The following is a 25,100-nucleotide window of genomic DNA, read 5'->3' as shown; positions in this document are numbered from 1 at the left end:
TTAAATTTGGCCGAAAAACGTCTCCAGTAGTGTTATAAAGATGTAACAAGGATGTTACAAGGATGTTACATGGATGTTACTTATGTTACCGGTGTCTGAGAAGAGGCGTCATTTTGTAGCCGAAATGTTACACATGTTACACCTCATTTCTTAAAATGGCCGAAAAACGTCTTTTTAATGTTATTTAGAGGTAACAAGGATGTTACAAGGATGTTACATGGATGCTACTTATGTTACATGTGTCTGAAAAGAGGCGTCTATTTGTAGTCAAAATGTTACACATTTAATATAACAGGATTGTAACAATGTCCAGCTGGATATAACATTCTTTTTTTAATACATGTAGATTTTCACAGGTCTGTCTTGGTATGGCTGTGTAACGTTGAAATGACACAGAAGGTCATTTTTTAACGTTGTAAAATGACCCCTATGTAAATTTTCGACCGGGTCTAAATGTAACGTAGCGTGGCCATTTAGTACAACAAACATAACCTTTTAACCAGTTTTATTTATCATAGCAACATTCTTCAATATTTAAACATAACATTTTAGCTAGATATTATTAAGTAAAGGTGACCTTATCAATCTAGCATCTATAACCCATCTTTCTCTCTAACTCTAAATCTAACTCTCTCTCTCCCTAGATATGTCTAGCCGCTATGTAAAATTACACAATTCCTCGTGCCTTTTTCCTTAACATATCTAACTTTGATCCCGGAAGTAAATGATATAAACAACTAAGTATACCTGTTTAACCCTTGGGCTACATGTTTTGTGACAGGTTTGACAATTCAGCTTTTCAATTTAGATCAAGTATTATAGTTTATCATCTTTCTACGTAGCATATTAAACAATGATTTATAGAATATACAATATTCCGAACCTTTCAAACCAGTTACATTACATAAATATAACTTACACCACTATTACATGACCGAAAGCAAACAACCAACTGATGCGAATGCCTTATATATTACTGGTGGATCATGACAAACCACTTTGTGAAATAAGATAGTACTGCGCAAATTCAGAAACTTTATGCGGAAATCGTACAGCCAAACTTTCTACGTCATGATCAACAATCAGCTCATCCGGTTACCATTAACTACACCTTTTTCTAGATAGATCGCCCATGTCACAAAACGCTTAAAACCATAAATAAAGTGTCCGACTTTCCGCTGAACGCATGGAATTAAAGCAGGCCGATCGGATAATTATTTCAAAATCTGAAAAGGCTTTTTATGTTTCGTTTGACCTATCTAGAGAAATGTTTTCCAAATATTTTACCAAATTGCTCACCAAAAACAGAAATATTGTCTTATCTTACACTAGGCAATTTCTCTCGTTAAATTAGAAAACAAATTCTTTTGTCTGGTACACAAGTGATACAATTATGTGTAATAAACAACCAGGTCAGTACTGGCACATGAACCAACCGCCCAAAATCGACGAAAGCTTTTGAATTTGACATTGAAAAGTTACCCGACTGCAGTTGATCGGTTCGTTAATAAGCATTGGAAGATCTGTAGCTGGGTTTTAACTTCTGTTTCTGACCAGTATCTGCAGAGTCAGTTATTGCTGATGAATTATGTGTTATTAGCTCGCTCGAATGTATAACTAAACGTTTATTACGTTAAGTTCTGTAAAAAAAATACAGAAATATTAATCTTTCATCTGCATGGTAATAGGCATATTACGTAAAATTACTGGGATCAGTTTTCAACGTCGAAATACGGCCTGCCTATAGCTGATCAGTTTTCAACGAGGGTCAAATTTTTACGCGTGGGTTGGTCATTAAATAACGGGAAGGGTCAATTTTCAACGTTGAAAATTGATCATAAATCCGTTGAAAAATGACCCATGGGGTCATTTTTCAACGGGGTCAGAATTTATGTTACACCGGTACTAATCTTCTACTTCAAACTAAGCATTCCAGTTAGTAGTATAATATAAAAGTCTGTACTTGCATAAAGATAATTACCGATTACCCTCCTGACTGACTCGTCCAGTCACTCTGAAGTTATCAGACACGGACTGTATGAACAATATGATGATGTATTTACAATTTTAATGTTCTTCAATTTAATGTCAAAAGTTAATCAAAATGCTAAAAAGCGTTGAATTTCCCAAAGTATCATGTCTGCTCCACTGTAACTTACACGGTGTTAATTTGCACCACTTATTATATCGACAACCTGAATTATGAAATAATAAGTGGTTATTATATTTGACTGGTGGGCTAAAGACGATATTGTTATGATGTAAGAGATATTGGCCCGAGAGCTTTCCCTCCTCTCCCAGTTTGCCTTTATCGTCTAAGGCACACCAGCCCTACATACGAACCTCTAATTATAATTGTTAAGTAGAAAAATAACAGACCAGGAGATATAATATGAGGTTTATTAAACAGTATGATCGAATCAACATTGATTACAATAGTTCCGGCTAAAGGTCAAATATTTTGTACTAATAAAAATATTTGATGATAGAAGAAGAAGTCAAAAAGAACTGTCGAAAGCAGATCAAGCTCTGGAAAAAGAATGTCTTATTCGTGATTTCGCCGAACAGTGAAAGAAGAATGGAGATAGGTAAATAATTCTATTCAAGACTGAACTTAATAGTGAGCGCAATCGCATTTTTGAATGGCATTTTAGATGTGTATATCATTGTTTATGCAATACGAATTCTGGGACAAATACGTGTTTTTGTAAAACATTGAAACCTTCTATTGAATAATTCAATTCAAAGATTTTTACGGTTATAAAACAGGATCAATCAGACTAAATATTGGATCTGAATGAAATTTTCTACAGGTTTATGAAATATAACGAGACAAATCAAAAACTCCATTCATTGGAATGAAACAGTGTCTTTCTTTCCTTTATGTATATTAGATACATTGATTTTCATGGAAGAAAATCAAACACTCCCTTTCCAGTGAACAGCTATATGATATAATATAAAATTAATCTAATTTTATTTTAAATAGCGCAATCTCTATTTTGCGAAAAATACCATAATAAGTATATAATTTCATTTAATATTTTCTGGGCGGACATATAATATTAAAAATAGGAACATGGAAATTGTTTTCAAACCTCATTGCCGGACCTTTCCTGTACACTTTACTGTTGAAATCACAAACAGTAATAATCACAGGAAAGATCATTTTTGCATAACATAGAATCAGGACTTCAAAAATATGTGTCCACGAAAACTTGAAATGCAACAAAATGGTTGTTATTGCTACCAACAGATCTATCCGTAATTTTCTTGCTTACAATATAAATTAGCCTGGCTCCCTGGTTGCATGGTTATATTCTTTATCTTTATTAATACTGCAAATATTTTATGAGTAATTTTTAAGTCTCTAAAATAGCACATTTTTTATTTGATGGCTAACCATACCTATGTTCGGAGCCAGGGGGAATAACAAATGTCATTATAGAAACAACCTGCTGGAGTTACCTCCACTGTTAATGAAGAAAACTTATATATGAGAAATATGACAGAACAAACATAGGGACGGGAGCCAGTCTAAATATAAATGTTCAACATGGAAACTTTGAATATAACTGTTTACTTTAAACATTTATTTAATTGTCGATCCTTTCAAAGTTTTACTAATCATCGATGTCTCCTCAGCTTCTTCCTCTTCTTAATACAACACAATACATTATTTTCTCAGATTTAATGAATCATACATGTTTTCTTCAGCTTCTGCATCTTTGTCATCCACACAACTGTATTCTTAAGACAGGCCTTTGTTGAAAGTGCGAATGAACCAAAGAATTTTGTTAACTGCCCCTTCGTCTGCTTCCAAGATCGATCCTTTTACAGAAACAGCGCATACCATTCCACATTGATACACATCTGTTAGATACTTCAGGACATTTATGGAACCATGGTTTTCAGTAGTGCTGTAGGGACCTAACGGTCTTGATATTACTATTATTGCTGTAGCTTGTGGAACTGAAATAACCAATACCAGATAATGTTACACATACATCGGATAAAAAGGTCATAAGAAACAGTAATATAAAATGCTAGATATAAGTTACATTTGAATACTTTACCGGAACGAATTTCGCAAATATGATTTAATTACAGAGATACCGTTACGGTATTAATCTCTTTCAAACTCCGATGTTAACTACATAATGTATAATTATCAGCTTTTCTTATTTACGAGGTATTTGAATCTGTTCTTTTTTTGCATGCCGGACAGGATTGTCCCGTGATTTTACCAATGCTTGAAAAACTCATCTTACACCCCGCGGTGTAAGAGGACTCACCTGCGGTAATTTATGAATAAATGCGTAAGTTCATACGCTACTATAATAAGATAGTGCTTAAAAGAAAGACATTCGTTTTACTTTATTTCCTCCGTAAGTTTTAAAATACGGCATGCAAGAAAAAGAATCCATCACTAGTTGAAGATGCGGACGAAATTATCTGGCTCTCGGGTAACTGTTTCGGCGGTTACTGGTGAAAGATGATAATAATATTCTTTTGACTCCGTATTTAAACCTAATCATAATTATGATTTTGGCATTTTTAATGTTCCGAAGAAATACTAATATTATTTATTCTGTCAACATTAACCGCCATTGTATGGATAGGACATGAACCTGTCTTTTAAAATGACATGAAAATACATCTGGCCGATCTAGAAATGAAAGAAGACGGCATTGGTTACATATTGTCAACGTTTAAAACGAGGTATTTTATCGAAACATTTAACTTGTTTGAACTTATCTCAAAAGGAAAAGGTGACATTGAAAACCATGCAGTGTAATGCAGTCAATTATAGACAGGTATCCTCTTATTTTCGCATTGCAGAAACCGGTCCGTAAATTAAACACCCTATTTTCGTTTTTCAAGTAAACAACTGCATAGAAAACAAGTGAATGTAAGTTTGCTTGTTAAGTGTCTTGTTCAATGTAGGATATATTCCACGAGTGAAATAGTGTATTCTTGATTCGAGATTTACTAACAAATGCCTAAATCAGAAAAAAATATGATGTCTTTATTATGGGCTTTTTTATGGACTACACCTACAAGTTGCAAATATCTGATCAAGTTATATAATTTTCATGTATTCAGTTAAAGAATTAAGCCCAGCTCTTAAATAAATTATCTATATATCATCAGATATATATGTACATAAAAATCCTCTAAAAATAGCTCCAGTGTTGACTTGATCATCCCTGCAAATGATCAACAAAGGCACATTGGGGATGATGCGCTTTGGGTCTGTTATTTTTATTGCTTGTAGGAACATACCATAAGCAGAGAATCGAGACACTAAAAGGCACGCTGTGAATTCCTCTTCAGCTTTGATATCGCCAATATCATAGACCTGAACTGAAAGAAAAAAGTAAGAATGTACAATTTATCAAAAATTTAAACGAATCATGTGACACATGCAGGATTTGATTTAGCCTCATAAATTTTGCAAACTGCCTCATCATTTTTTATTTATTTATTTTATTTTATGTTTTTTTATTTAACGTCACCGACACATGATAGGTCATATGGCGACTTTCCAGCTTTAATGGTGAAGGAAGACCCCAGGTACCCCTCCGTGCATTAATTCATCACGAACGGGCACCTAGGTAGAACCAACGACCTTCAACTGCCTCATCTACTAAGAGCATTAGTTAGATAAGAAAAGTGGGGATAACAGTGTCAAGATTTTCAATCAATTACTTAACGGTTGTTTTACGAAAATAATTTCGGAGTTAATTGTGTTTTTAAGATTTATTCATCCAGCTAAAGGAAACAGAAAAGGTTGTTACGTCATATCAAAACTTGCTATGAGAAACGCTATATCATATATTGTGCCTTCCCATCCAAGTTTTTTTGGGGGAGAGGGGTAAGGAGGGTAAGTAGAGGGCATTTAGAGTTGCCTTTGTCCATCCGTCTGTCTAATTAAGATCAGCCCTCAGTTTTCATTCATGTGGATAATGTGATTACAGAAAAAGCAAAATTTTTTTTCAATATTACTTCATTTAATTATACCTTTTGCCAGTGATCACTGGAATCACTAAAATTAGATGATATTGATATACATGTAATTAATGATTCTCCGGAGACATTAGTGGCCAGCAATGCAGGAATCCGTCTGTTTGACCTGTAGCGACTTTGAAATACAACAAACATAATGCAGTTTTATAGTATGAACATTTTATAGTCATTTTAAACCTCAGTACATAGTTTTTCGGGGAAAGAAATATGGATATTTTTATGCATTAATTTTTCGCAAAATCTGACCTTACCTGACCCGGACTGACCTGGCCTTGACAAAAATTGTGTTTACCCGGCCAGGTCAAAGATTATAACATGCCAGAGTGGTCAAACTTCACAGGATTATCATTCAGCATGTGAAGTTATGCACTTCCTGCTTTAATTAGGGTTTCGCACATCAGATCAACGTTATGGCCATTGACCTATCAAAAAATGCATAAAACGGGCGTAAAAGTTTATGTGGCATTATATCTTAAAATATATTTAAGCTAGGATTATGAAATGTTACTGGTACTGATGATAAACCCGAACAGAAAATGAGGTTTTTTACCTGTAACTTTTTTATTTCTACAATTTGTAATCAATGGTTGGTATTAAAATAAAGCTTAACATTTGCTGAAAACTTTGCATAATTTAAATTTATATTTAGTTAGCAAACTCACACGAAGTGAGGCCCTGAAAGGGGTTAGTAAAATGGGGACTGAAAGCAGGTTGACTGATGATAAATTCGAACACTTTGTCGTTTACAAAATTTTCTTTGTAGTATCATACAAGTGGCGACAGTGAGCATGCGCAAAAAACACCCTCTTCCCCAGTAATTTTGGATAAATATTTTTTTATACAGATAAATGTAAGTCATTTATTTATACAGAATATTTACCAATTTTGTTTCTATTTACACCAGTTGGTGTTGTAAATGGAAACTATTAAATGGTGTGTTCAATTTTTTTTAAATAACCGATTGCAGTCAAATATTTTCAAGGTGGTCGACTTTATCATCTGTCCGGGTTTATCATCAGTACCAGTACAGGAATATTATTCAGCTTGTGAAGTTTTGCACCTGGCCTTTGTTAAGAAAAATCATTTTGCCAGGCCAGAGTTATAGCCCTTGGCTTAGGCGAATATATGCATAAAAGGTCATAAAAGAACGAATCGCACGTATCTTCAAACATTCCTGACCTAGGATCATGAAACATAATTCGAGTATTATTTAACATGTGAAGTTGTGCACCTGAAATTTTTCATGGGATTTCTGCCGGTTAAAAATGATTTATCGCCCTTGATTAAGTCAAAAATAAAGGGTATGCAAGTTTGTGTCGCATGTATCTTAACAACTTTTGATTTAAAGTCACAAAACCTTACAGGATTGTTATATAACATGTGAAGTTGTACTCTTGGTGTTCTGTGTTGGATTTCACACAGCCAAACAGAGATATGGCCCTTCACCTAGTGAAAAATAGACATAAAGTGCATTAAAGTTTGTGCTGCATACAGCTTAAAATATTTTACAAACAGTCTCGAAACTATGTAGGAATATCATTCAGCATGTGAATTTGTGCATCTGTTGTTTTTTATTTCACTCACAAGTCCAAAGTTATAGCTCTTGACTTGCATTAAGTACATGTACCTAAAAGATTGTGCCCCATGTTTCTCAAAATGTAGTCATAAAGCATCAAAGGATTGTTATATGCATGTGAAGTTGTGCACCTAATTAAGCGTCTATACACATTAAAAGAAGTAAAATATAACTTTGGAATAATAATAATAATAATAATAATAATAATAATAAAATAACAATAATAAATGTATTGTATAATTATCAAATGTTTTATGAACGAAATTGTTCCACATAATTGTCTTCGTTCTAGCGTTTACAAGGATCCTAAACGGGTCGGTATTAATAAAAAAGTTTTTTGTTTAAAAACAATGAAAGAATTCAGAAGCTTTCAGATCCCATAAAGGTTCTTTTACCTTGCTTTCTGTACGAGCAACTGCAAATTCATTGGCATGCTAAGAACCCAAAGACAGTCTTTCTAAATCAAAATTGTTTCCATTTTGCGTAACTGATCATTGGTATAGTAGAAAATGTTCTATACAGATCTTGCAGTCTCAGTTATTTTGAATGCTAGCATATTAACGGACCGCTGACTTGCCTTTGCAGAAAGTGACCGTTTTTAAATTAAGGCAGTTGAGTATAGCTAATTTATTTAAATCTTTCTTTGCTGTTAAACCCGAGGTTAAGAGCTTGTTCCAGATGTCATTTTATTTTCTACGTATTTTGAACCAGAGATTTTAGGGCCTGTTCCGAGGAGAAATTTGTCATACATTTCAACAAAGTTTGAAGATGCTTAAAGGTTTCACCATGTAATATATGCTTCTGGTATGTTAAGATGGTCTATATTATGTATAAAAAATTATAAGGGCTTGAAACCGAGGTCTCTCCGTTATAACATTAACTTTTTTAATTCTTCCTGACTTGAACTAGAGATTTAACGGTATTTCAGTTTGTACGTTTAAGAAATAATAAGTTCCCAAAAGTGGTTTATCGTAGAATATTCCGTGTTTTGAGTTCTTACGGGTAAAAATATATTGTTTCGCATTAGAACGAAAACCTCGGGTTATTCTACGATAAATCACACTTGGGAACTTGTTATTTCGATTCTAACACGACATACTAGTATCAACAGTGTTAGAAAAAAAAGGTAACTACTTTTTAAGACCGAGCTAAGCACTTGAATCGGACGATGACATTGCACGCGCGTGTGTTATTGCAGAATAACCCGAGATAGATTTTGCTCTACATGTTTGTAGGTTATTTGTTGGTCGTGTTAGAATAATTATTGTACCCAGATATTTTCGAGCCAGTACCCGGGGCTTTTAAAGACTCATACCAGGAACCTTTGAGGGATGTTATCCAACATTTATCCGGACTGGGTACTCGAGATATTTCTAGGCTAGGCTATCCGTACTCATGCACAGGTTATGATTTTAGGATTTGCTTTCATGACTTCAACGTCAATAATTCATAATGTAACATCTATCATTTGTAGATAAATCATTTGTAGATAAATCTTGTCATTAAGAAAAACAAACTTTTTTATATTAATTGGTTATCAGACCTCTAGACCTCTAGCTCAGAGAGTTCAGATCAGGAGGACCAGCACCTCTCGGCGGACAGGGAATTCTCTTGACAGTGTGCCACATTTTTTCACAGGTAACAAGGAACAGTCGTTTCCGGAGTTAAATGCTCCCATTTTTTACACATGTCAACTAAAAACTTCAAAAACAAATCTGAAAGCTGAAATATGTTGACTTTTGGGCTTTACTGTCTGCCACTTTTGGTCACGATCAATACCTTTTCTTTTCAACTAATGTCAGGGGTAATCCAAACATTAACATTCTCCCCTATATGATTTTGGTGAAATTTTTTCCCAGGTAAAACAAAATGTATATGATCTTTGTTTAAGCAAGTCCAGCCAACGAACTAAATGTGCTTAGTATTTTGTATTTCATCATACTTTGTTTACCAGCTGAAGTAAAAGTCCTTCTAAAACCTCATTATCTCTTGTTTTAATTTTGTTTTACAAGCTATGCAAACTCCCAAACGTTCCAACAGATCTACTTGAACTTCTATTGTATTGGTAGCTAAGACTTTGTTTGTTTGTTCTAATAAAATGTATTAGAGATACGAGTAATAGGAAACATTTACCTTTCAGTTTCCGTATGCTCAATCGATCGACTTCGCCCTCGATATCTTTGTATAGATCACGTAGTTTACTTCCGTTTAAAACAGATAGCTCTTTACAAAGTGTTGGAAGCACAACCCCTAAATCGTTCCCGTGAATTAAGGCTTTACATGTCTCCTCCGTCTTTACCATGTGTTCTTGTTGTGTCTTAATGCCATTTTCCAAATCTTGTACTCGTCTTTCAAGGTCATCTCTAGTTTTCTTTAAATCATCATTCTGTCTTGAAATATCCCTGACTTTGTCTTCCAGTGCGCTAATGTTACTATCTTTCGCTTTTATAGTATTTTGCATCTCCGCTATGTCTTTTTCTAGGAGTTTCTTGTTTTCCTCTAGCTGGCAAATTAGATCTCCCTGTCAACAAAAGTGTATTGTGATCAAACGAAGTTAAGAAACAGGTCTAATATAAAGTATGCAGCCTCCCCGAAATGAAAATCTAAAGCAGTGTATATATGGATTTGTAGATGATTTGCATTTATCCAAAATACATATGCAAAGTAAAACAATAAAAACATTAAACAAACAAGTAAAGAAAAACAGTGGGACAGACACCAAATTTGAACTGACAGTACCAATATAAAGTTGCATTTTCGTTTTTGTGGTGTTGAGCGACCTCTGGAGTTTCCACTTTTTTCTACTTTATACCGGATTTGGTGCGCACCAAACATTGCGTTCTTTAATTCTTACTTTTGTAACATTCATAGTCTTGTAACATTTCATCTCGCTTTAAAATATTTCAAAAATTTCAATATATGTGTTTTATTCTTGTAATTCTAATAACCCGGATACATGCATGTACATAAATAATACGAGTTTAAGGGGAAAAGAAATACTACATATACTTTTTATTTATCCGAACCTATTCGAATTCACTGGCAATGAGCATGCTCTATTATATTTACATTTTCTTGCATTCTTACAACATACTCGAGATATTAATGACTATACGATATATTAAATTTAACTCTCTGAAAACAAATCGAATTTTACCTCTAACAAACCTGTAGTTACAATTTAAACGGTCATCTAAACATGTTCAGCTATTGCTTTGACATATATACAACAAGAGCTCGTCGAACACGAAATGCCCCCCTTGATGCATTCAGTAATTGCACAAGGAACAGAAACTATATGCTCACTGTAAACAAAAGTTCTACCATTCTGGTATAATCTGACCTTGACCTTTAACCTATTAACCTAACAAGAGATTACAGAGTGATCTTGGCGCCATCCACTGAGCCATTTTTGAAGGTTCCAAATTTCAAGACTAGCTCAAGGTCAAAATCAAGGTCAAATTTCATTTTGGTACAAAACAATGTGTATATGGTCCAAATTTGAAAGCTATGGCTTGAGAAATGTGAAAGCAGGTCACTAGATCAATTTCAAGGTCAAAGTTCATTTCGGTAGACAGAACTATGCATGTGCTTCAAATTTGAAGCCTGTAGCTTCAGAAATATGAAAGTAGATCACCAGGTCAATCTCAAGATCAAAGTTCATTTCGGTACACAAAACTATGCATGGGGTACAAATTTGAAGGCTGTAGCTTGAGAAATGTGAAAGTAGGTCACTAGGTTAAAATCAAGGTCAAATTTTATTTCGGAACACAAAACTATGCAAGTGGTCCAAATCTGAAGCCTGTACCTTCAGAAATGTGAAAGTAGGTCACTAGGTCAATCTCAAGATCAAAGTTCATTTCAGTACACAAAACTATGCTTGTGGTTCAAATTTGAAGGCTGTAGTTTGAGAAATGTGAAAGTAGGTCACTAGGCCAAAATCAAGGTCAAATTTTATTTCGGAACACAAAACTATGCAAGTGGTTCAAATCTGAAGCCTGTACCTTCAGAAATGTGAAAGTAGGTCACTAGGTCAGTCTCAAGATCAAAGTTCATTTCAGTACACAAAACTATGCTTGTGGTTCAAATTTGAAGGCTGTAGCTTGAGAAATGTGAAAGTAGGTCACTAGGTCAAAATCAAGGTCAAATTTTATTTCGGAACACAAAACTATGCAAGTGGTCCAAATCTGAAGCCTGTACTTTCAGAAATGCGAAAGTAGGTCACTAGGTCAATCTCAAGATCAAAGTTCATTTCAGTACACAAAACTATGCTTGTGGTTCAAATTTGAAGGCTGTAGCATGAGAAATGTGAAAGTAGGTCACTAGGTCAAAATCAAGGTCAAATTTTATTTTTGAACAAAAAACTATGCATGTGGTCCAAATTTGAAGCCTGTACCTTCAAAAATGTGAAAGTAGGTCACTAGGTCAATAACAAGGTCAAAGATTTTTTCGGTACACAAACCTATGCATGTGGTCCAAATTTGAAGGCTGTAGCTACAGAAATGTGAAAGTAGGTCACTAGGTCAAGTTCAAGGTCAACTCATGTCAAGGTTCATCTTGCCATTCAAAACTATACATGTGGTCCAAATTTGAATGATGTAAGTTATGGACATGAATATTTTATGAAGTTTTTCCCTATATAAGTCTATATGAACCATATGACCCCTGGGGCGGGGCCATATTTGACCATAGAGGGATAATTTGAACAAACTTGGTAGAGAACCACTAAATGATGCTTCATTACAACATATCAAAGCCATAGTCTTTGTGGTTTGGACAAGAAGATTTTCAAAAATTTTCCCTATATAAGTCTATGTAAACCATGTGACCCCCCAGGGCGGAGCCATATTTGACCTTTGGTGAATAATTTGAAAAATCTTAGTAGAGGACCACTAGATGATGTCATATACAAAATATCAAAGCCCTAGGCCCTGTGGTTTTGGACAAGAGGTTTTTCAAAGTTTTTTCCTATATAAGTCTTTATAAACCATGTGACCCCCGGGGTGAGGCCGTATTTGACCCCAGGGAAATAATTTGAACAATCTTAGTAGAGGACCACAAGATTTTGCTACATACGAAATATCAAAGCCCTAGGCCCTATGGTTTTGGACAAGAAGATCAGAAACTGTTTAACTGTTCCTGGCCAATGTGACTTTGACCTTTGACTTAATGACCTCAAAATCAATAGGGTTCATCTGCTGGTCATGGCCAACCTAACTATCAATTTTCCTGACACTAGACCCAAGCGTTCTCGAGTTATTGCCTGGAAACCATTTTACTGTTCCTGGTCACTGTGACCTTGACCTTTGATATACTGACCTCAAAATCAATAGGGGTCATCTGCTGTTCATGACCAACCTCCCTATCAACTTTCGTCATCCTAGGCCTAAGCGTTCTTGAGTTATCATCCGGAAACCGTTTTACTGTTCAGGGTCACTGTGACCTTGACCTTTAACATACTGATCTCAAAATCAATAGGAGTCATTTGCTGGTCATTACTAATCTCCCTATCAACTTTCATGATCCTAGGCCCAAGTATTCTTGAGTTATCATCCGGAAACCATTTTACTATTCAGGGTCACTGTGACCTTGACCTTTGACATACAGATCTCAAAATCAATAGGAGTCATCTGGTGATGATGACCAACCTCCCTATCAACTTTCATGATCCTAGACCTAAGCGTTCTTGAGTTATCACCCAGAAACGGATTGGTCTACATTCCGACCGACCGACCGACCGACAGACCGACCGACCGACCGACATCTGCAAAACAATATACCCCTCCTTCTTCGAAGGGGGGCATAACAAACACAGGCAGACAAACATTTTAAAAGTTAGAAACAATATATTTCACCAAACCACTGAAATATATGTTTGACTTCACTATACGAGAAACAATTTGAATGACATAAAAGAATGAAATACCTTATCCTGTGGGATGATTTCTCGTTTTGCTCCACATTCATCACTTGAACGGCTGTGGTCATCTTCTATGTGTCCAGTTTCTTTGCGAGTTTTAATAAAATATTCAATCTTTTCGTCTATACCAATCGCGAAGTTATCTTTTGAGGTTGTAGAATCCATACCACTTACATTTTGCTTGATAATTTTGACAAGCTCATTCCCTTGTTTAAGACAAATGTAAACAAGGCAATTTTTGTCTTCACGTGCTAAGTTAACTTGCTGATTCAAGAGTGTACTCTCATTACTATAACTGGTTAATTTGTTCAATGATTCACTTATGTAAATCTTGTTTGAATCAAATTTGGTCTCCATTTGTTTCAGAGCGCTTTGGTCAAGAGCATCAAAAAGTGCATTGATTTTTTGTCGATGTTGTTTGATACTGTCCGTGACTTTGTGTTTTGATTCTAAATTTACCTTAGATTTCAACTGAAACTTCTTTGTACATTCTGACAGTGTGTCTTGAATACCTTTGATTTCGGCTTTTAGCTGCTCTAGTCCTTGCGCATCACATATCCCTTCTGCTGCGGTTTGTATATATTCTTTTTCCTTGCAGGCACTGCAAAAGAAGAAATACTGACCTTTAAGGTAGTTCTGCACGTTTGATAGACCGGAAGTGATGGTGTAACGTCATTTATCCGGAAAACGTTGAATAAAGCCTGGATTCGGCGTACGGAAATGAAAATCATTTTATGAATTAATCGAAACCTGTGAGTAAATTTATTACAATGGCACTGTTGCTATATTTCTCATGTTAATATATGACATTAAAACTTATGACACATTAAACAAGAGCACCGCCTTGCGGGTGCAGACGTTCATCTGTTTTTTTTTTGTCTCTGTATAACAGAAATACTGTCCTACCCATGATTTTCTAAGTCCAAAAGGGGCCATAATTCTTGCAAAAAGCAAGATGGGGTTATGTTTCTTGCTGTACAGAGTCAGCTTATGATGGTGAACGAGTGTTGCAAGTTTCAAAGCAATAGCTTTGATAGTTTAGGAGAAAAAGTGACATAAACATTAAACTTACCAAGAAATCTGAATTTCTAAGTCCAAAAGGGGCCATAATTCTTGCAAAAAAGCAGGATGGAGTTATGTTTTTTGCTGTACAGGGTCAGCTATTGATGGTAAACAAGTGTTGCAAGTTTCAAAACAATAGCTTCGATAGATTAGGAGAAAAGCTGACCTAAACATAAAACTTAACCAGGCAACGCCGACGCCGACGCCGACACCGATCAAGTGGTGACAGTAACTCATCTTTTTTTTTCAAAAAATCAGATGAGCTAAAAATTCAAAATAATGTCTTAATAAAAATTAGTATGAAATGTCCACTTCACTTTAATCATGGTCAAATATCTCAAAAATAAGCACACGGACAAATACATTTTATTCCACCAAATTTAAGGTCATGTGTTTATTTACAACTGTGAGAAGTTTCATCGAAATTTACATTGTAGAAAAAATTCTATTCGCGAAAATGTTATGAAAGTTATGATTTTCCCATTTACTCCCATTATGAAATATTGCGCGAGGTCCACATTTTTCAAATCAGTCTAGCAAAAAATCCAGCACACGGTCCTATCTTTTTTATCTGCTGAATTTTCTAGGTATATCCTGAAGCTTTGAAAAATCAGAGTTTAATCAAATTCTACATTGTAGGGGAAAAAAATCTATCTAAACATGCAGAACTACCTTAACGTAAACACGGATTTCAGGAACATTTTAGGCAATTACTTGCTTTTTTTGATGGAGGTATCAATAAAAGCAAATATCAATTGTGAACAAAAGAAAACCTGGAAATGTTGACTTACGGCAATTTACCTTACGAATTTTTAAAGTTTCAAATGACAACAGCTCTTTTAACTGTATTTTTGTAATAGTGAATAGAGAGAGACCAATATATAAAAGATATACTGTAAAATAATTTAATTTCGTGGGCATGAAATTTCGAGGTTTTGGTCAAAATGGCAATTTCGTGGGGATATAAATTTGTGGATTTGAATTTTTGAACATAAAATGAATAGGAATTTCACTTGTTCGTTGGGATTAAATTTCGTGGATTGACTCAACCACGAAATCCACGAAAATTAGTCCCCCACGAATATTAATGATTTCACATTAGTAATTAAATTTGACTATTTCTGTATCTAACATTATCTACAAATACTCATAAGCGTCCGTCTACCAACAATGATAGGTGACAAAATCTTAAGTGAGGGATAGAAGTTAATGATACACCTTGCTCTAATTTAAAAGAAAGTCAATGGAAATAGAACTAATGTAATTACAGACATAAATTTACGTTTGTTTTCGCCAACCTCAATGTATTTTTTTAATTCAACGATTATATATGCAGCATATTTGAATATTAAAAGCAAGTTGTAAATAAAACCAGTGTGAAATATTTCGCCTTCTTGGTTCAGTTTCTGGATAAATGTACATGCTCTACAATAATTACTATGTGATCTAATACAACAGCAAAGTATGACAAATACATGTGTTCCTTGTTATATTTTTACTATTTACCTACACATTTTGGAGCATATTTTCAACGGACGACTTGTGGATGTTCTACGATAAAATAATATATGATTTTTGCATGTACCTGTGTTCCAAATGAATGCATACTGTACAGCAAAGAGCGTCATGATCTTTGCAGAAGAACGTAAACATTTCATTGTGAATATCACATTTGTACTTAAGCTGTCCCAGAACATTAATTTCATCATCTTTCAGTATGACATGCTTTGCGAGGACAGGAATGGCAGTATGAAAGTGTTGAGAACAATGCGCACAAAAATACGCCTCACATTCGATGCAAAACCGATCAGCAGGTACATTTTTGTCTTTGCATGGCATGCAAAACCTATCAATTTTCTGGTCACTTCCTGGTGGTTTGCTAGGTTCGCCATTACCGTCTGCCATCTGAATGCAGTTAAATCTGAAATTGACAATTGTTGGTCTCACGTTTATCAAATGCTCGTAATTATTATAATTTTTTTAATTCTCTGTAGAAACAAATGCTATCCTATTAAACAGTAATGTTTTCAAAAAGAAGTAAATCTCGTTTGAAATTGAAATATTTACATAATGTTGTTGTCGTTGTTTTGTTTTGTTTTAGCAAAAATGGTTACCTATATTCATTTCATCTTCGCATATTTTAAGATATCGATTTAATGCAAAAGTGCAAAGTGGAGCCTTTACAATGTCAAGAGGGAAAATGGTATGTTCAACTGTATCTGTAGAGGTGCAGTTTCAATTAATCTTTTACCATGCTGACTCAAACATATGCATTAAAATGGTTATAAAACAGGTCTAGTGTACCATAGGAGATGAACTTCTCCCCGGTATGCCAATATTTCCATAAAGCATAAAATGCATCCCTGTAAAATAACCTCTTAAATCGTCTTAATAAAGAAAGGCGAGCAATCCTATATTAAAACCGGAAACAGACAATTAGAAAAAATGATCGCCTTTAATTTAACACAGGACAATTACTCCTGTCACGCCGACAAGATTTCCACAATATTTTTCAGGACAACTCTGAGTAAACAACAGCTGTTTGTGAAATACGCAAACCCCCTATGATGGCTTGTCCATTTTTCAGTTCCGTTATCAGTATGACCTTAACCTTTGACCTAATAACCCCCCAAGTCGGTAGGAGTTGTCAATTTTATAAGCTCAATCATGTCATCAAGTTTAAACATACTGGTTCAAGTAGTTTTCAAGTTATTGGACTGAAACTGATTTCAAGGTTCAGGATACTGTGACCTTTAACTTTGACTTACTGATCCCAAAATCTTTTACTTTATTAAGCCCAGTCATACTATCGAATTTGAAGGATCTTTGCGAAGTGATTCTAAAATTACCGTGCAGAAAAAAGATTTCAATGTTCAGGTCCCTGTGATCTTGACCTTTGACCTATTGACCACAAAAAAACCAATTGGGACCATTTACTTTATAACCCCAATCATACGATCAAGTTTAAAGGTTCTGAGTAATATGGCTCTCAGGTTATTTCGTGGAAACCGTTATTAATGTTCAGATTCATGTGACTTTGACCTTTGACCTTTCGACCCCAAAACAATACGAGTCATTTACATCATATCCTCATCATATTTCAAGTTTGAAGGTTTTAGGTCAAGTGGCTCTCAAGTTATTGGGTGGAAACCATTTCGCAGGTTCAAGCCCCTGTGACCTTGACCTCTGACTAACTGATCCCAAAAGCAATAAGCGTCATTTCCTTCATGAGACCAATTTTGCTGTCAAGTTTGAAGGTTCTGGGTCAAGTGGTTCTCAAGTTACTGGTAAGAAGCCGTTTACAGGTTCCGGCCCTTTTGATCTTGACTTTCGACATACTGTCCCCAAAACCTATAGGGGTCATCTACTTGACCAATCCTGTCATGCTACTATTCATTCTGCAATCACGCAATGAAGAGGCTCACGCAGGAAAAATATTTGTGAAAATATTTTGAAATAGGACCAGCATTTTCTGATTTTAAGTTTCCACACTATATTTACGGGTTAGTAATAACACTGTATGTTTGTGGGAATGGGGTAGGGATTGTGAAGCGGGTGAATGATGGCACAGGAATCTAAGACATTAATGTGTTAGGTGGGATGGAAGAGTGAGGGGATAATGTGGTCAGGGACGATAATGATGTGATACGATGACCTTAACTATAAAATTTCAACAAAGAAATAGAACCCATGGCCAATTAATAGGAAATCATTCGTGCTTTACTGCTGCACAGTACAAAACACACAAACACTGCTTAGGTTAATTGGCTGCGGGCGTATGATTAGTTACACGAACATATCAAGGTCTCGCGTATGCACGCCTTAATATGAAGAGGCGTTATCAAGATCGGTGCAGTTCGCAGTTAGCTTTTACTTAAATTAGTCAGGCTGGAAGGGTTAGGCTGGGCTAGTTTAGCCTATAATTTTGACAGAATATCACTGTTGTTGTTATTGTTGTTTGTATTTGGTATCGTGTAGGGAACTTATCGAGACTTTTCTAATTTTAACTTTAATGCTTAAAAATACGGTCGTATGTTTAGGTCGCACACATATTTTTTTATTAAATTATCTCAGGTGATCGAAATAAGGTATCGTGCGATCGAAACTAGATGTCGTGAGTTCGAGATAAGATGTCGTGCGCTCGAGATAAATGTCGAGCGCTCGAGATATGATGTCGTGCAATCCAGGTAAAATGTTATACACCAGAGATAAAACGTCGAACGGTCGAAATAAGATGTCGTACGATCGAAATAAAATGTCGTGAATTCGACAAAAAATGTCATGCGTTCGACATTAGATGTCGTGCGCTCGAGTCAAGATGTCGAGCGCTCGAGATGAAATGTTGAGTGTTCGAGATATGATGTCGTGCAATACAGGTAAGATGTCATCTCCCGAGATAAGATCGAGACAAAATATCATGCATTCTAGATAAGATGTCGTGCGCTTAAGAAAAGATTATATGTCGAGTGCTTGAGATAATTTTATCTTTGAAAATGAAAGTTTTGATGGTCCGAGATTGACCATCTAAGTTTCACAGCTTAAAAAATGTATTAAAAAAATCCCTTCCACAAGTGGCCATGTTTTCGTACAAATCGAAAGAGTGTAGCAGTCCTGGTTAAATGTTAACATGATATTTTTAATGACAAGTCCTATTGAAAATGTAAGTCAAGTTCAATTAATAACTCATTAATCATGTTTTCTGAAATCGAACACGCTATTTAGACAAAAGAAATTCAAAATAACCTATTTTTACATATAAAAATATAAGCCCGTCCAGGGAGGAGCCGACTTTAACTTAATATATTGGTAGAAAGATACGTTCTGCCAATTTACTTGTTTGTTACTGCTTGTTCGATTTTCAACAGTTGTTTATTGTGAGTTGATAACGGCATTTTGTTATTTTCTAGACATATTTTCTTTTCAAAATTTTTTATGACAAATGATTCTACATGGAACCATTCTACTTATATCTGTTTGAGTTATGAAACTCAAGTTATCGATATAGAACCATCATGACCATTTTGTTTTAAGTCAAAAAATCTAAAGCGCTCGACATCTTATCTCGAGTGCACGACATCTTATCTCGAGCGTTCGACATCTTATCTCGATCACACGACATCAGTCCTCGAGCAGTCGACATCTTATCTGGTGTGCACGATATATGATTTCGATCGAAAAGCACAAAATCCAACATTTTCCTCGTTTAATAACATTTCGACTGTAAGTGCAAAACTTTTAATTTTCACTGTCACGGTAACGTAACACAAGAAATTATAAGTCTACACATACGATCTGTTTTATATTCAAAATATATCTTTATCAAAAAAATGTCCCCAAGGAGCAACGAATGGAATAAAAAGTAACAAGAGTGAGGGGATAAAAGTAAAAATAATTGGATAACCTCACTCAGTAAACCATACATCGGTATTTGGTTAAAAGAATTCTACTGTCATCCGTCGTATAGTATATCGAGCGTCGTGGCGCATTGTTGTGCTTCGTGTTGTGTGTCGACCATCCATTCTTTTACATCGACGCACGACATTCGATACAACGCGCGACATAACGAAACCACGCGCGACACGACGCTCGATAAAGATACAATCAGATTTACTTTTAGTTGATTTAAGATAGCTTCTTCTTTGATTTCACCATCTTTAACTATTGATCAATAAATATAATATAGTTTTTATTTATAAACTGATTGCCCTATATGACCTACGTTGTTACATCATGAAATAATTTTGGATAACAGCTTTTTATTTACATTGCATAATTGTATGTAAAAAGTAAACAAACATATCTTATCATTAGACCTTTAACGGATGTTGTTTAACGTCTAGGTCTGCACGTTATCCCACTGTGGCAAATATATATAAATCCTCCATACATAGTGAACACGATTTTCTATGATGGACGACAGACAAATGGAGACTGGACAATAGAATGATATGTGTCATTCCAAAAATTTGGGGAGATTTAATTAATCTAGATATAAATGAAGAAATATATGTAACACGTCCAATCTGAACAATGAAATTGCGTGACTTCATAAATTGAATTTATACATAACTTATTGCTTTATATTTTAGTGGGCGTACTCTTTCCTTCAAAATATCGATATTTTTCAATCGCATAATGAAAAGAATATATTTAACCTAACAATGGTTTTATAGATTCCAGTCTTAAAATGTCGTGTAACGTCCATGACTGCGTACGAAATAATTTCACTCGGGCTGCGCCCTCGTGAAATTTATGACGCCCGACGTATAACCGCCCATCGTGCATAAACAGTATTAAAACACGGTTTGGCTATAAATTATCTTTTAAGTAAGAAATGAATTTTACATATTGTTTTATAAAGGAAAAATATATACAATGTACAAAAAAAAAATTATCGCAGCTCGCAAACCGCCCCTGTTAATTGTTATCAATCCTTAAAACCTTAAAGAAGAAACACCACTACATTAATCCAAATAAAATTCATATATTGACATTGATTTCATGGTTTCAAAAAGCAGCATCGACAAAAACGTTTATTATCAGAGTTATGAAAAAGAAACTAAGCAGATATCTTCATCCAATATATGGAAGACTGATGCGAAGTAAAACATGTCTAAACCAGAAGAAAATAAAATATAGACTTTAACTTTTGGTTCCTTATAATCTATGACGTAAACACAAATGCACGAGAAAAGCATTTTAAAAAGTTTGAATTAAGCAAAACTACAACAACAAAATCGCTTGTCATTATTTGGATTTCGAGACGAAACACTGATTTTGATCTTATATACTATCATAAGACCTTGATCTTTAACCGGCATTGTTGAAAGTTGAGTTTTGCACGTCATCCTATTGTGGCAAATATATGCAAATCCTCGAAAAAAGATGAAAGATACTTAGTGGACACGATTTTTTGTCGGACGAAAAGACAGGCGGATGACCGGATAAAAACATGTTTTTCCAGAAATTCAGGGAGATTTCATTAATCTAGATATTAATAAAGGACTACACGTAACACGTAAAATCTGTACAATGTTATGCGACTTCATAAGTTTAATTAATACAGACCTTATTTCTTGATATTTTAGAGAACGTGATCTTTCTTTCAAAATATTGATAATTTTCATCACATCATAAAAAGTAAAAACTACAATAAAATAACGATGTTTCTCATTACATATCTGGTGCAGCCGTTCTGCGCATGCCCGGAAGTGGTTATCAATTGGAGCCCACAGCAAAAATATGCAAATTTGTGCATGTCCGCACGCATTTAGTGTATAATATGTATTATGTACTGACTAGAGGTTAGGGTTAGTATCACCATGGTTACAAAAGATATATATTTAAGATACTTTTAATTCAAATTGCTTGAATCCGGTATATACCGGAGTCTTTAATATATCACAGGCTCACCAGATATGGTTTTAATCACAGCTATAAAATAATTTGCTTATAGATTCACAATCTTAAAAGTATCGCGTGACGGCATTATTTAACGCTGTCCCGTATTCGGGCTGACTTCTATCATTATTTCTAGTTCTTTTGGGATAGTGTTGTCCATTTAATGTTTTTGTATTGTACAAGAGTATTGCTTAAGCCGGTGTTACTGGGCGTGAGGTGTGCTGCACGTTTTATAAACTCACACGTCAGACGCAAACAAATCGAGTCTGCCATTTTTGCTAGTTTGATATATTAGTAAGACTTCATCGCAACATACAATGTTAAATATTATGAATTTGAATAACTATAAAACGTAGATCTAAATAAGAATGTCTGGGTTCTTGATGGATACCCAGATGGGTTATTTTAGTTATATTGCTTTTACCTGAAATATTTTCCATGCGTAACTCAGTTTCAAAAAGATTGAGTCACAACTGAGGCCTCTAAAGTATTTACAAGCTTTTCCTTTGATTTGACCAGGCGACCTAGTTTTTGACCCCACATAATCCAGATTCAAGCCTGAGCTAGAAATTATTAAGACAAACATTCTGACCAAGTTTCATAAAGATTGGGTCACAAACGTGGCCTATAGAGTGTTCACAAGCTTTTCCTTTGATCAGGCCTACTGACCTAGTTTTAGATCCAACATGACCCAGTTTCAAACTTGACCTAAAAATTATCAAGACAAACATTCTGACCAAGTTTCATAAAGATTGGGTCACAAATGTGGCCTCTAAATTAGTGGGGGAAAATAACCGGTAGTAAACATTAAATATAACATTTAAAGAGTTTGAATAAAAAATATTAAAAAATGGTTGCTTACACATATATAAAATTTTATAAAATGGCTCTATTTTTCTCAATACGAAACCGATTTTTACCAGATTTGGAAAAATAACACCTATATAATAGATAAACATGATAGATTTAATACGATTTGAATATAAATAGATGTATAAATATTATTTTGTTTTGAATTTTTTTACAATTCTCAGCAGGAATGTAGAGAGAACAACGAGTTACATCCTGTGGGATACCTCAAAATAATCTAATTGGAGCTTCACATTCCATTAGAGTCACGTGGTGTCTGGGTTACATCTGCGCTATATTTAGTAACATCGGTTAAATTTTAGAACATTACAGTTCAACAATATGTTGGTTAAAAAAATAATAAAACAAATATAGGAGACTGGCCGCTACCAGATAAATGAATTACATGAAGGAATAGTCGTGACACATCATATCTATCTTTAGCCGGTTACCCCATGATTTACCACTAGGTATAAAGAATTTTATTCAGCTACATTCATTACCAGCTGATACAGCTAAGGAGAGAAAGAAAGGGGAAAAAAGGAGCATAGAAAATCTGTGTTTGTTGCTTATTATCCTTCTTCCCTCTTAGAAAACAGTACAGACGACATGGTGTACGCGAGTAATTATAGTATAAATGTGTAGTTGTAAATGTTGCCATACCGTGTGACTCTTATTTTTAACTTGTACATACTTCAAATGTACATATTTTAATATATTTTGTTATTTTAACAGTGGCCCTAATAAGTAGGCCGTGAAACGGAAGTTTTTTTATATACATTTGATTGATTTTGTTTTTAATATTACATTTTAAATAGAGTCACACGTGAGGCATTGTCTTAAAATGTTTTTGTCTGATGACCAATATAATCATATGGGAGGGCGGATGCTACATGTTGCCTGATATGTTAACAAATATGGGCTCATTGTAAATAATATGGAGCAAACGACATCATGAGCCCATACAAGAATGAGACTATCTTATATCTGTTAATCAAGTTAGCCTCACCACATAGCAGGCAACACAGAAATTTATGATAGCAATATGGGGATATTACTTTACTCCTCAAAATTCATTTGAGGGTAAGAATTTGAATGCGATATCTGGCACATTGTTATTCTTATAGGGTCATCAGCAAAACTTAGTAACAATAAGGTCCAGGTAATACATAAGTATGAAAACAGAATATATGTAATCTGACAGAGACAATATACAAAAAATATAATGCATTTATTTAAAACTACTTTATTAACTCCCTGAGGCCGATATCGTAATATATCTGCTGCGGCGAGATAAGAATTACCACCTATAACGTCGAAGAACATTTTCTGATCTTATCGCAATCTCACGCGCGTGCAGTCAATTGAAATCATGCAGGGAATCATTGGTAATTAAAATAAATTAAAATAAACTTACAAAATCTTCGAAGTTTCAAAAAATATTTTTATGTCCTATTTCATCCGTAACCTATATCCAAATAGAAAAATATTTTCACTTCGAAGTATTCACAATTTTAACGAACCTACTGCGTTGAAAATATTTGATCGTTTCTGGTTCGCTTACTTTTTCACATGTAAAGACATTGAACTCCATTAAATAGAAATATAATATTTACAAAGACTATTTAAAAAAGCATACTTAAAATTGACACCCGTTTTTGTGTGAGTATCGATCATGCCTTTGTTTAATTTTGATGTATACATGTACACAAACGTTTTGTGACACGCGTTGAGACAGTTAAGTTGTAATATATACATTTACCTTTGAAAGATTATTAAATTTACAATCATATGTTTATGTAGTCACGTTGTTTTTGTATTTTATAAGATATGTTTGTTCTGTTCATGTTTTTCAGTTTGTATCGTATTCGATGTAAGTGTACGAATATTTCAGCCTTCTAAAACTTAACATTTTCCGACCATTTCGATCATTTAACTGATAATGGAATTTCATCGTCTGAATCATCATCGGACGAACTGATATGTCAGAAGCTGCATGATAATGAATATTTTCTTTATTTTAAGAAAGATTTTTGGCAGACGACATTATTTTACTCCTTTGAAATACAGTATGGACGAAACACAGTGGATTACGTCTTTACATGGCCGCATAATGGCAAACACTTATTTTAAGAAGGGAACTAATTAGCCCCCAAATATAGTATTTTAATAAAAGATAAGTTTTAATAAACAACATAGAATAAAATGGGGAAAGCAGAATGCCTTGATACAAAAACCATCGTTCTTCGACCTAACTGTCCG

At 34.5% G+C, this 25,100-nt stretch overlaps 1 protein-coding gene across 3 annotated transcripts; it reads right to left on the bottom strand.

The window, feature by feature from the left end:
* Window positions 1-2,386: 2,386 nt before the first annotated feature.
* LOC128554327 (uncharacterized) lies at window positions 2,387-24,556 on the bottom strand. Of its 3 annotated transcripts, none has more exons than XM_053535594.1 (6): window positions 24,256-24,556; window positions 16,174-16,509; window positions 13,533-14,127; window positions 9,740-10,127; window positions 5,167-5,367; window positions 2,387-3,972 (listed from the first exon to the last, which is right to left on the bottom strand). In XM_053535594.1, exons 2-6 carry the CDS (start codon window positions 16,491-16,493, stop codon window positions 3,752-3,754), a joined length of 1,725 nt encoding a protein of 574 aa, XP_053391569.1. In that variant the 5' UTR covers window positions 16,494-16,509; window positions 24,256-24,556; the 3' UTR covers window positions 2,387-3,751. The 3 variants fall into 3 exon arrangements, with proteins under 3 accessions (XP_053391569.1, XP_053391570.1, XP_053391571.1); XM_053535595.1 differs by having other exon boundaries at window positions 5,287-5,367; XM_053535596.1 differs by lacking the exons at window positions 2,387-3,972; window positions 5,167-5,367 and adding an exon at window positions 6,101-7,476.
* Between the last annotated feature and the right edge of the window lie 544 nt (window positions 24,557-25,100).

This window comes from Mercenaria mercenaria, unplaced genomic scaffold (assembly GCF_021730395.1).
Source record: "Mercenaria mercenaria strain notata unplaced genomic scaffold, MADL_Memer_1 contig_4941, whole genome shotgun sequence".
In the NCBI taxonomy this organism is placed as follows: Eukaryota; Metazoa; Mollusca; class Bivalvia; order Venerida; family Veneridae; genus Mercenaria; species Mercenaria mercenaria.
Note: the sequence above shows the minus strand (reverse complement) of the source record. Positions and strands in the feature narration are given on the sequence as shown.